Here is a 14012-nt window from a genome sequence, read left to right as displayed (position 1 = left end):
TATTTCAAGAAAGCAATATGAACTATATAGGAAACTATCCCTAATTTGAACTGGGAAGACATATGCAAGGAAAAGCATTTAAACCCAGGGTATTTGGGTATTTGGGGATTAAGTAGAATCTTATAATCAGATTTCATTTTTCTGTGATGGTGATTCAGCTAATTTAGAGTTTAGTAGATGAAAAATGGCATAATGTATAGTAGCAGACATTAGGAATTAAAGTCAGAGTCTTCCTGCCGTGTGAATTTGGTTAAATTATTTCCCCTCTTTGGGTCTATAATTTCTCACCTATGCATGAAATGAGGCTAAAATGCCTATGTAAGCTGAATTCTTGCAAGGTTTGCATGAGTCAAGATGGGTCATCAAAAATGTAGAGTTACAATTACTGGCAAAAGCCTATTGATAAGAATACAATAAAATAGAGAGCTATAGTGGAAGTGGTTTGCCTTATCTCAGACCTTCAAATAATCTGTACATCAGGGGACAGCAGACTAAATACTGATCCTCACTTTACCTCCTTATATATATTTTGGTAGGGGTCCTAACATTTATAATAGAGTGTATCTGATTAAACCTATCATTCAACATTTTAGGACATTAGCATTACACACTAGAAGACCAAACCATTCCAAAATGATTAGCACTACCTTTAGTTGGAAGAAAGTAGCAAGTGGTTTAGTGTGTTTTACTATGTTGTAATTGGTAAGAGATAATTTCTGAATAGGTTAAGGTAAGTTCAATTATTATTCTCCCTCTATGTCAAAAACGCACTCAGGTTGGGGACATTTACCCAACCTTTAAATTAGATTAGAAGGGACTGAAGGAGAGGTAACAGCAAGCAAGAATCAGAACACAGGGAAAGAAAGAGCCTTGATAGATCAGTAATTAGATAGGCTCCAGGTCAGGGAAGAGCTCTCTGCACAAAAGAAATGGCAGAGGTGTCAAAAGATGTTGGAGCTGCATGCAGAGACAGTATAAGGGAGTATTAGAAACAAAAGAAGCAGTTGCTCACGTGCACATAGAGATTATGCCAACACATTCCTACAGTCAGTTCCCTTATCCTCTGCCTTCAGTCAGCAAGTTTTTCTACTCCCCCCATCCTATCATCTACCACTTTTTCTTGTGCTCAGCTGGTTACAGATAAGGAACCATACCTCCAAAGCATTGCTTACCAGCAAGGACTCCTGGAGAAGTTAGCCAGTCTCCACTAGCAACCTTCTGAACTCCTTTTGCTTTGGTGGGAGGATTTTTTATACTGTGGCCAAGCCTCTAGAGGGGAACTTTGTCTGCATTGGGATTCCCTAGGAGGAGAAGGGGCAAGAAAGTTCTGAGATCTGGATTAACTCCTTTTCTAATGGAATAGAATATACCAGTCTCCAATAGACCATGTCCTGATTCTGGACCTTGGCTCCCAAATCTACAATTAGCATATTTTCAGTGGTATTATTATTATTATTAAATATTATTATTGTTTTGGTCTTGTAAATTTTCATAAACATTTTTTTCCAATAGGGTTCCTGGAATCAATTTTAGGCTATTACTTTTGAATCTCTGCAAGGGAGGGGGTGGCTTGTCCAAAGCTCCAAATATATATAAGCTAAAGGTTATATTAAGTCTGGGTATATCTTCTTAGTATCATGCAACTACCACCTTGAGTCAATATTTATTAAAAGTGAAGTGCTAAAAAGTAAAGAAGTACACTAACATTGCATCATAATGACTCAATATTTAGCATAATTGCACTATCCTGAAGTGAGGAAATGCATACAGTTTTGAATCATACAGAAACCTATCATGTCATCCCAGTGGAGGTTTCCCATCAGTAGTGGAAAGCAGGAATAAAAATGCAGAAGGCAGAGACTAATTATTTTAATCACTCTTTTCCTGACTAGTTATTTAAAGCCATGTATGAATTGCCTTATCCTTTCAATCTCCATTTTGAAACCTGAAAAATGGGGACATTTGTCAAACGAGTTTCAGTGTCCTACAGTCCTAACCTCATATGAGGATATCAAACCTTTTTACCAATGAAGAGACAGAAACAGAAAAGGAAGAGTAGTTCACATGGAGAGGTAGAGTTGAGTGTTTAAGCTTCCATTCTAGGAGGTTTACCATGAGTAACAGGAGCTGACCTTGGACATTCAGATGGATACATCAGTTTTATAATTCACTCACTGATGAATTGAAAAAACTATGCACCGACCATCTACTATGTGTCAGGCACCATTTTAGGCACTGCCTGTAGAGTAGTAAACAGCACGGACAGTGAAAGACAAGAAACAGAATAAAAATTACATAGATGACAAAAATGAACTGTGTTGAAATATAAGGCTGGGAAGTTGGAGAGGATGCTGATGGTGAGAGTTAGTCACTCTATGTAACATTGTCAGGAATGTGACTTTAAGGTAAGGGTAAGGGAAGGTGGAGCAAGTCATGTGGAATCTGGAATGGAGTGATGGCTGCGGGAAAGCTTTCCAGGCAGAAGGAACAGCAAATGCAAAGACACTGAAGCTGAAGCATGTTGGATGTCATCAAGGAAAATGCAACTTTCACAGAAACCGAGTCTCAGATGTGGACAACATCAAGCCTCCTCAGATTTCCACACTCTTACAAGTCAGAAGGTCATCATTCAACAGAATAAATACCAAAGAAGATTCTCTCATACAGTGGCTAATAGTTAGGATAGTTCATGGCTACTCTTTCAGTCAAGAAGCCAAATTAAAATAAACTCAATTACTTGTTTGCTTTGTTTGGTTTTATATAGCAAAACATGGCAACAGAAAAATAGAAAAAAAATAACGTGTTACCAGAGTATCAATAGTGAACTTTTCTTTTAATTGACTGATAATACATAAATATATTTGCATGCCTTCTCATCATTTCTTCTACTAAATTACAGTAATCACTACAGGATATTTAAAGATCTCAAATACACAAAGAAAACAGAAAATGAGTGTTTTATTCCTTCAATCAGTCATCAGTCAGATTAGATGAAAAAAAGAATAGCAACACAGGCACACAAAAAAAAGGAGGTAGGGATCTTTTAATGTCAACTCACTATTTTTATACATTAAGAAAATCTAGCAGTTTGTAGGGAGTGAGAGTTACCTGCACAAATTTGCAAATATTGCTTTAGTGTTCCCCTGGATCCAGTGCCTTTGTGGCCATGCTAATTCCAATACGATTATTATCACTATGTAAGTGATATATTTTTACTCTTTGAAATTTTTGGAATGTGTACCTTGACTTTGATAGTAATTTGATAGTGATTAATTATTTCTGTAAAATTATAATTTTAAAAATCTATTCAACATACCAGATGTCCCATAAATATGAAGTTTTATGTTTCTTAAATTTTGAAATTATCATCATTTTTTCAAATATTTCACCTCTTCATTTGTTATTTCCCTGCTTCTAAAATTCATTATCGGGAGGAGTCAAGATGGCGGAGAAGTAGCAGACCGAGACTACTTCAGCTAGCCGGAGATCAGCTAGATAGCTTATCTAAAGATTGCAAACACCTGAAAATCCATCGGCAGATCGAAGAGAAGAACAGCAATTCTGGAAACAGAAAAACAACCACTTTCTGAAAGGTAGGACCGGCGGAGAAGTGAATCCAAAACGACGGGAAAATAGACCCCGGGGGGAGGGGCCGGCTCCCGGCAAGCGGCGGAGCAACGGCGCACAAAATCAGGACTTTTAAAAGTCTGTTCCGCTGAGGGACATCTCTCCAGAGGCTACCCGGGGCAAAGCCCACACAGGGTCAGCGTGGCCTCAGGTCCTGCAGGGCCACAGAAGGATCGGGGGTGTCTGAGTGTCGCAGAGCTTGTGGGTATTGGAACGGGAAAGCCAGCTACAGAGACAGAGCCGACAGTAAGCTCGCAGCTCGGTGTTACCTTGAACCGGTCACAGGCTCGGTGAGCTCGGAGCGCGGCCAGAGATCAGGCAGACGGGAGTAACTGGGCGCTGTTCTCTGAGCGTGCACTGAGGAGTGCGGCCCTGGGCTCTCGGCTCCTCCGGGCCGGAGACCAGGAGGCCGCCATTTGTATTTCCGTCCTCCGGAACTCTACAGAAAGCACTCAGGGAACAAAAGCTCCTGAAAGCAAACCCAAGCGGATTACTCACCCTGGCCCCGGGTAAGGGCGGTGCAATTCCGCCTGGGGCAAAGACACTTGAGAATCACTACAACAGGCCCCTCCCCCAGAAGATCAACAAGAAATCCAGCCAAGACCAAGTTCACCTACCAAGGAGTGTGGTTTCAATACCAAGGAGAGCAGCAGAATTCCAGAGGAGTAGAAAGCCCAGCACGGAACTCATGGCTTTTTCCCTGTGATTTTTTTTAGTCTTGCAGTTCATTTAATTTTTTTTCTTTTTCATTATTTGTTTTTTTTTCTCGCCTTCTGGTAAATTATTTTTTTAACTTTTACCTTTTTCTTTTTTAACGTTTTCAAACTAGTTTAATATATATATTTTTTCTTTTTCATATTTTTCTTTATTTGTTTTCTTTTTTTTAATTCTTTTCTTTTTTTTTTCTTTTATCCTCTTTTCTTTCTTCCTTTTTGAACCTCCTTTTATACCCTTTGTCCCGCCTCACGATTTGGGATCTCTTCTAATTTGGTTAAAGCATATTTTCCTGGGGTTGTTACCACCCTTTTAGTATTTTACTTGCTCCTTCATATACTCTTATCTGGACAAAATGACAAGACGGAAGAATTCAACTCAAAAAAAAGAACAAGAGGCAGTACCGAAGGCTAGGGACCTAATCCATACAGACATTGGTAATATGTCAGATCTAGAATTCAGAATGACAATTCTCAAGGTTCTAGCTGGGCTCGAAAAAGGCATGGAAGATATTAGAGAGACCCTCTCGAGAGATATAAAAGCCCTTTCTGGAGAAATAAAAGAACTAAAATCTAACCAAGTTGAAATCAAAAGAGCTATTAATGAGGTGCAATAAAAAATGGAGGCTCTCACTGCTAGGATAAATGAGGCAGAAGAAAGAATTAGTGATATAGAAGACCAAATGACAGAGAATAAAGAAGCTGAGCAAAAGAGGGACAAACAGCTACTGGACCATGAGGGGAGAATTCGAGAGATAAGTGACACCATGAGACGAAACAACATTAGAAAATTGGGATTCCAGAAGAAGAAGAAAGTGAGAGGGGAGCAGAAGGTATACTGGAGAGAATTATTGGGGAGAATTTCCCCAATATAGCAAAGGGAACGAGCATCAAAATTCAGGAGGTTCAGAGAACCCCCCTCAAAATCAATAAGAATAGGTCCACACCCCGTCATCTAATAGTAAAATTTACGAGTCCTAGTGAAAAAGAGAAAATCCTGAAAGCAGCCCGGGAAAAGAAGTCTGTAACATATAATGGTAAAAATATTAGATTGGCAGCTGACTTATCCACAGAGACCTGGCAGGCCAGAAAGAGCTGGCATGATATTTTCGGAGCACTAAACGAGAAAAACATGCAGCCAAGAATACTATATCCAGCTAGGCTATCATTGAAAATAGAAGGAGAGATTAAAAGCTTCCAGGACAAACAAAAACTGAAAGAATTTGCAAACACCAAACCAGCTCTACAGGAAATATTGAAAGGGGTCCTCTAAGCAAAGAGAGAGCCTACAAGTGGTAGATCAATAAGGAACAGAGACCATATACAGTAACAGTCACCTTACAGGCAATACAATGGCACTAAATTCATATCTCTCAATAGTTACCCTGAATGTTAATGGGCTAAATGCCCCTGTCAAAAGACACAGGGTATCAGAATGGATAAAAAAACAAAATCCATCTATATGTTGCCTCCAAGAAACTCATTTTAAGCCCGAAGACACCTCTAGATTTAAAGTGAGGGGGTGGAAAAGAATTTACCATGCTAATGGACATCAGAAGAAAGCAGGAGTGGCAATCCTTATATCAGATCAATTAGATTTTAAGCCAAAGACTAATAAGAGATGAGGAAGGACACTATATCATACTCAAAGGGTCTGTCCAACAAGAAGATTTAACAATTTTAAATATCTATGCCCCCAACGTGGGAGTAGCCAACTATATAAACCAATTAATAACAAAATCAAAGGAACACATCAACAATGATACAATAATAGTAGGGGACTTTAACACTCCCCTCACTGAAATGGACAGATTATCCAAGCAAAAGATCAGCAAGGAAATAGAGGCCTTAAAGGACACACTGGACTAGATGGACATCACAGATATATTCAGAACATTTTATCCCAAAGCAACAGAATACACATTCTTCTCTAGTGCACATGGAACATTCTCCAGAATAGATCACATCCTTGGTCCTAAATCAGGACTCAAAAGGTATCAAAAGATTGGGATCATTCCCTGCATATTTTCAGACCACAATGCTCCAAAACTAGAACTCAACCACAAGAGGAAGTTTGGAAAGAACCCAAATACATGGAGACTAAACAGCATACTTCTAAAGAATGAATGGGTCAACCGGGAAATTAAAGAAGAATTGAAAAAAATCATGGAAACAAATGATAATGAAAATACAACGGTTCAAAATCTATGGGACACAACAAAGGCAGTCCTGAGAGGAAAATATATAGCGGTACATGCCTTTCTCAAGAAACAAGAAAGGTCTCAGGTACACAACCTAACCCTACACCTAAAGGAGCTGGAGAAAGAACAAGAAAGAAACCCTAAACCCAGCAGGAGAAGAGAAATCATAAAGATCAGAGCAGAAATCAATGAAATAGAGACCAAAAAAAACAATAGAACAAATCAACGAAACTAGGAGCTGGTTCTTTGAAAGAATTAATAAAAATGATAAACCCCTGGCCCGACTTATCAAAAAGAAAAGAGAAAGGACCCACATAAATAAAATCATGAATGAAAGAGGTGAGATCACAACAAACACAAAAGAAATACAAACTATTATAAGAACATACTATGAGCAACTCTACGCCAATAAATTTGACAATCTGGAAGAAATGGATGCATTCCTAGAAACATATTAACTACCACAACTGAACCAGGAAGAAATAGAAAGCCTGAACAGACCCATAACCAGTAAGGAGATTGAAACAGTCATAAAAAATCTCCAAACAAACAAAAGCCCAGGGCCAGATGGCTTCCCGGGGGAATTCTACCAAACATTTAAAGAAAAATTATTTCCTGTTCTCCTGAAACTGTTCCAAAAAATAGAAATGGAAGGAAAACTACCAAACTCATTTTATGAGGCCAGCATCACCTTGATCCCAAAACCAGACAAGGATACCATCAAAAAAGAGAGCTATAGACCAATATCCTTGATGAACACAGATGCGAAAATACTCAACAAAATACTAGCCTATAGGATACAAAAGAACATTAAAAGGATTATTCACCACGACCAAGTGGGATTTATTCCAGGGCTGCAAGGTTGGTTCAACATCCACAAATCAGTCAATGTGATACAACACATCAATAAAAGAAAGAACAAGAACCATATGATACTCTCAATAGATGCTGAAAAAGCATTTGACAAAGTACAGCATCCCTTCCTGATCAAAACTCTTCAAAGTGTAGGGATAGAGGTCACATACCTCAATATTATCAAAGCCATCGATGAAAAACCCACCGCAAATATCATCCTCAATGGAGAAAAACTGAAAGCTTTTCCGCTAAGGTCAGGAACACGGCAGGGATGTCCAATATATAACTAGAGGTCCTAGCCTCAGCAATCAGACAACAAAAGGAAATTAAAGGCATCCAAATCAGCAAAGAAGAAGTCAAATTATCACTCTTCGCAGATGATATGATACTCTATGTGGAAAACCCAAAAGACTCCACTCCAAAACTGCTAGAACTTGTACAGGAATTCAGTAAAGTGTCAGGATATAAAATCAATGCACAGAAATCAGTTGCATTTCTCTACACCAACAGCAACACAGAAAAAAGAGAAATTAAGGAGTCAATCCCATTTACAATTGCACCCAAAACCATAAGATACCTAGGAATAAACCTAACCAAAGAGGCACAGAATCTATACTCAGAAAACTATAAAGTACTCATGAAAGAAATTGAGGAAGACACAAAGAAATGGAAAAATGTTCCATGCTCCTGGATTGGAAGAATAAATATTGTGAAAATGTCTATGCTACCTAAAGCAATCTACACATTTAATGCAATTCCTATCAACGTACCATCCATCCTTTTCAAAGAAATGGAACAAATAATTCTAAAATTTATATGGAACCAGAAAAGACCTCGAATAGCCAAAGGGATATTGAAAAAGAAAGCCAACGTTGGTGGCATCACAATTCCGGACTTCAAGCTCTATTACAAAGCTGTCATCATCAAGACAGCATGGTAATGGCACAAAAACAGACACATAGATCAATGGAACAGAATAGAGAGCCCAGAAATAGACCCTCAACTCTATGGTCAACTAATCTTCGACAAAGCAGGAAAGAATGTCCAATGGAAAAAAGACAGCCTCTTCAATAAATGGTGCTGGGAAAACTGGACAGCCACATGCAGAAAAATGAAATTGGACCATTTCCTTACACCACACACAAAAATAGACTCAAAATGGATGAAGGACCTCAATGTGCGAAAGGAATCCATCAAAATCCTTGAGGAGAACACAGGCAGCAACCTCTTCGACCTCTGCCGCAGCAACATCTTCCTAGGAACAACGCCAAAGGCAAGGGAAGCAAGGGCAAAAATGAACTATTGGGATTTCATCAAGATCAATAGCTTTTGCACAGCAAAGGAAACAGTTAACAAAATCAAAAGACAACTGACAGAATGGGAGAAGATATTTGCAAACGACATATCAGATAAAGGACTAGTGTCCAGAATCTATAAAGAACTTAGCAAACTCAACACCCAAAGAACAAATAATCCAATCAAGAAATGGGCAGAGGACATGAACAGACATTTCTGCAAAGAAGACATCCAGATGGCCAACAGACACATGAAAAAGTGCTCCATATCACTCGGCATCAGGGAAATACAAATCAAAACCACAATGAGATATCACCTCACAACAGTCAGAATGGCTAAAATCAACAAGTCAGGAAATGACAGATGCTGGCGAGGATGAGGAGAAAGGGGAACCCTCCTCCACTGTTGGTGGGAATGCAAGCTGGTGCAGCCACTCTGGAAAACAGCATGGAGGTTCCTCAAAATGTTGAAAATAGAACTGCCCTATGACCCAGCAATTGGGTTTGGGAGAAGGGGGTGGGATTATGGACATTGGGGAGGGTATGTGCTTTGGTGAATTCTGTGAAGTGTGTAAACCTGGTGATTCACAGACCTGTACCCCTGGGGACTAAAAATATATGTTTATAAAAAATAAAAAATTAATAAAAAAATTTTTAAAATGCCAAATTAAATAGGGGAAAAATATTGTGGCATAAATATTGATGAATGTGTGTTTATTGTATAGTTATTTTTCATCCCGTGTACTAATCCCAGAGAGTTGTCAATCAGCTGGAATTAATTTCCATCATTATATTTAGAAGCTAGGAGAATCCTAAGTTGGTCAGAACTGAAGGGGGAGGTTCAGTTGGTGATAATTGTGTTAATGAGAAAAAGTAGTTAATTAAGTGTCCTCTATTATCTTTAGGTCTCCTATAGGACAGAGACTCTCTGGTAACCTGTACTTTAGGTCAACATATATTTCTGAAGACTTATGCCTTACAAAATAGAATGCTCCTTCCCAATGACACCCAATTCCACCTCTTTTCCTTCTTGTTGCTGGGGATCCCAGGAATGGAAACACTGCACATCTGGATCGGCTTTCCCTTTTGTGCTGTGTATGTGATTGCACTCATTGGGAACTTCACGATTCTGTTTGTGATCCAGGCTGAGAGTAGCCTACACCAGCCTATGTTCTACTTCCTGGCCATGCTGGCTGCTATTGATTTGGGTCTGTCCACAGCTACCATCCCCAAGATGCTCGGAATCTTCTGGTTCAACCTCAGAGAGATCATCTTTGAAGCCTGCCTTGTGCAGATGTTTTTCATTCACAGCTTCACACTTATGGAATCAGCGGTCCTGTTGGCAATGGCTTATGACCGCTATGTGGCCATCTGCAATCCACTCCGATATAGCACCACCCTCACCAACCAGGTTGTTTCTGTGATTGGTGTGGGTGTGTTAGTGAGAGCATTTATTTTTGTGATCCCATTTGTATTTCTTATCTTACGGTTGCCCTTCTGTGGGAATCATGTCATTCCCCATACCTACTGTGAACACATGGGTCTTGCTCGCCTCTCTTGTGCCAGCATCAAGATCAACATCATCTATGGCTTATGTGCAATTTGTAACCTAGTCTTTGACATCATAGCCATTGCCCTGTCGTATGTTCAGATACTCCGTGCTGTTTTCGGTCTTCCTTTGCGTGAAGCCCAACTCAAGTCCCTCAGCACGTGTGGTTCTCATGTTTGTGTCATCCTTGCCTTCTATACACCGGCCCTCTTTTCCTTCATGACACATCGCTTTGGCCAAAATGTCCCCCGCTATATCCACATACTCTTGGCCAATTGTTATGTTGTCGAACCACCAATGCTCAACCCTGCCATATATGGAGTCAGGACCAAGCATATCTATGACCATGTGCAGAAAATATTATTACATAAACAAGGAAAGGAAAAAGAATGGCACCTAATATGTGTTCATTTCAATCTGAAATTTTATGAAACTCAAATCAGAAAGATGCCTTCTCCAAGAAAGTATGTTAAAATATGTATCTATATTGGTTCTATTCTGTAAGTATTCAAATGTGTTTAATTTCCATGTGCTTTTCAGACCATTTCCCACATGCATTATTACATCCTCTTTGCCTCTTAAATTTCGATGTAATAGGTCGTGTCATTTTGCTCTATTCATCTAAATATCTGATTGATATTTATGTACCAACAGTTTTAAATGCATCCATTGACACTAAATTAGTTGATATTTCATGCAGCTTCTTTTTTCTCTGAATACAATCACCTTCTAAGTGTGTATTTCATAACTGCTAGCTTCTGGGGAAAAAAGATGACGATTCCACTTTCCATGACTTTGTAGAATTTACAGAGTTTAAAATTAGCAACCTCAACTTATAAACATCCTTTTTTTTCAGCCTTTTCATATTTTGATAAGTAAACTTGTCTCCATTTACAAGTATCAAAGACTTCTTTTTTGCCTTTTTAAAAAAGATTTTATTTGTTTATATGACAGAAAGCAAGAAAGCTCAAGATGGGGGAGCAACAGGCAGAGGGAGAAGCAGGCTCCCTACTGAGTAAGGAACCCAATGCAGGGCTCGCTCGATCTCAGGATTGAGCAAATGAAGGCAGATGCTTAACCAACAGAGACACCTAAGTGCCCCTAGTCTTGCTTTTTTGAGGCAGATTGCTTCTTCCTAAAGATGACCCCCATATTAGCCCTTAAAGGTGCTGTTGCCACCCTTCCTGTTAGTGGTGGCAGGTAAGGAAGATGGTACAAGTTACAGAAATCAGTTTATTTCTTGTAGACTAACAATGTAACTGAAGAAAGAAATTAAGGAACCAATTCCATTTTCAATAGCATCAAAACCCTAAGATACCTAGGAATAAACCTAACCAAAGGGGTGAATGGTCCATACTCTAGAAATTACAGAACACTTATGATAGAAATAGAGGAAGACACAAAGAGATGGAAAAACATCCTATGTCTGTGGACTGAAAGAATAAACATTATCAAAATGTCTTTACTGCCCAGAGCAACCTACTCTTTCAATGCGATCCCTATCAAAATACCATTGATGTTTTTCACAGAGCTGCAACAAATGATCCTAAAATCTGTATGGAAACCAGAAAAAATGCTGAATCACTGGGTGAATGTTGAAAAAGAAAACCAAAGCCGGTGGCATCACAATGCCTGACTTCAAAGCTATGATCATCAAGACAGCATGGTTTGGCACAAAAACAGACACACAGATCAATGGAACAGAATAGAAATCCCAGCAATGGACTCTCAACTCTGTGGTCAACTAATCTTCAACAAAGTAGGAAAGAACATCCAATGGAAAAAAGACACTCTTCAATAAAAGAATATATATTTAAAACAGTTTGACAACTCTCATATTTTAAATACACTACAAATGTCATGCACATTTAACATAATTACTCTTTTTCTTAATTAAATCTCATGTTTACCATCTTTTACTTCAACCTGAGATATAGATATTTCACAACAAAGATTTTCTTCTTTAGAATTTTTTAATCATGATTAGTAAGTCTTATTTGCTTTGCTTTGATTTTATACATAATTTTACAGTTACTTTTCCCATTGTCCTACAGATGCCCCTACAACTTATCAAATTTTAGTATAAACTAGCTGTCTTACTCTTTTCTATTCATAAAGGATAAAAAAAATTAGTCCCTTTTTCTACTTTCTGACTTATATATTACTCTTGATTTAATTTACTTCTCATAAACTTTGAAACTTACACACATAGGGTTATTGTTTTGGAAAGTCAACATTTATTTAAATGTTTCCAAACACTTACTATGTCTGTTGTTATTCATTCCTTTGCATCTTTAAAATTTCATCTGTAATGATTTTACTCATGTCTGAAGAAATAAACGTAAATATTACTTGATGCAATTTTTTCTGGTAGTGAGTTTTCTTTGCTTAAAAAATAACACTTTGCAGGGAGCCTGGGTGGCTCAGTGGGTTAAAGCCTCTGCCTTCGGCTGGGGTCATGATACCAGGGTCCCGGGATGGAACCCCGCGTCAGGCTCTCTGCCCAGCAGGGAGCCTGCCTCCTTTCTTCTCTCTGCCTGCCTCTCTGCCTACTTGTGATCTCTCTCTGTCAAATAAATAAATAAAATCTTAAAAAAAAAAGAAAAAGAAAAAGAAAAAAGAACCCTTTGTTACATCTTCATTTTAAGGCTACTTAGAGGATATGGTATTATAAATTAACAGGGGTTCTCCCAGATTTACAGAAATATGACTGATAAAAGTAGTCATTATTTAGCTTGTCCAATGTGAATTTTAAGGGTGTACACATTATGATTTTATGTATATGTTATGAAATGATTACACAATCAATTTCATTAGCTCATCTATCACCTCACATAGTTACCTTTTGTTTTTTGTAGTGAGAAACCTTAAGATTTACTCTAGCAAATTTTAAGAATACAATACAGTATTGTTAACTATAGTTGCCATGTTGGGCATTAGATCCTCAGCACCTATTCATCTTATAATTGAAAGATTGCACCCGTTATGAATATTTCTCCTCCCTAGTCACCCTTCTACTGTCTGGTTCTATGAGATTGACTTTTTTAGATTCTATATAAAAATTAGACCATGTAGTATTTGTCTTTGTGTCTGGCTTATTTCACTTAGCATAAACCATCTTGGAAAGTTTTCTTACTTTTTAAGACCAGGTAGTATTACATAGTATTATATTGTTTACATGTACAATGGTTTCTTTATTCATTTGTCACTGGATACTTAGGTTGTCTCCTTATCTGGCTACCATGACTAAAGATCCAAGGAACTCAGGAATACACATATTTTTGAGCCACTGATCTTATTCCTTAAGGTATTTACCAGGAAGTGGAGTTGCAGGATCGTATAGTAGTTCTATTTTTTTCTTTTTTTGAAGAAAATTCATACTTTTCTCTATAATGTCTGTACCAAAGCTATTCTAGTAAACATATTAAGTCTATTTTTTCAGAATATTAAAAATATTATTTAATTCTTAACTGACACTTGTGTTGTCTTTAAGAACTTTGTATCTGACCAGGTTTTCTTTCCTTTCTTTGTTTACGAATTTTCTTATTTATATCTCCTTTTATTTTTCCTTTATCTTTGATCAACTGAAATTTAAATGCAGCTGGTGTGATGTAATATTATATTATAGGCTGATAACTAATTCAAACTTCTGATGTAAGTATTTATACTTATTTTTGTAATTAGAAAGCTGTCATCCATGTATTTAACCCTCAATTTTTTCCGTATCATTAGGAGTCTCTTATGGTTTGTTTCCTTCGCTTTCCCCCCACCA

At 37.9% G+C, this 14012-nt stretch overlaps 1 protein-coding gene across 1 annotated transcript; it reads left to right on the top strand.

Moving 5' to 3' along the window:
* Nucleotides 1-9679: 9679 nt before the first annotated feature.
* LOC131834640 (olfactory receptor 52E2-like) lies at nucleotides 9680-10744 on the top strand. Its single transcript, XM_059179341.1, has one exon. The coding sequence runs from the start codon at nucleotides 9680-9682 to the stop codon at nucleotides 10742-10744; it is 1065 nt and encodes a 354-aa protein (XP_059035324.1).
* The last annotated feature ends 3268 nt before the right edge of the window (nucleotides 10745-14012 follow it).

This window comes from Mustela lutreola, chromosome 1, assembly GCF_030435805.1.
Source record: "Mustela lutreola isolate mMusLut2 chromosome 1, mMusLut2.pri, whole genome shotgun sequence".
Lineage (NCBI taxonomy): Eukaryota > Metazoa > Chordata > Mammalia > Carnivora > Mustelidae > Mustela > Mustela lutreola.
The sequence above is the reverse complement of the archived record's forward strand: the minus strand, read 5'-3'. Positions and strand labels throughout refer to the sequence as shown.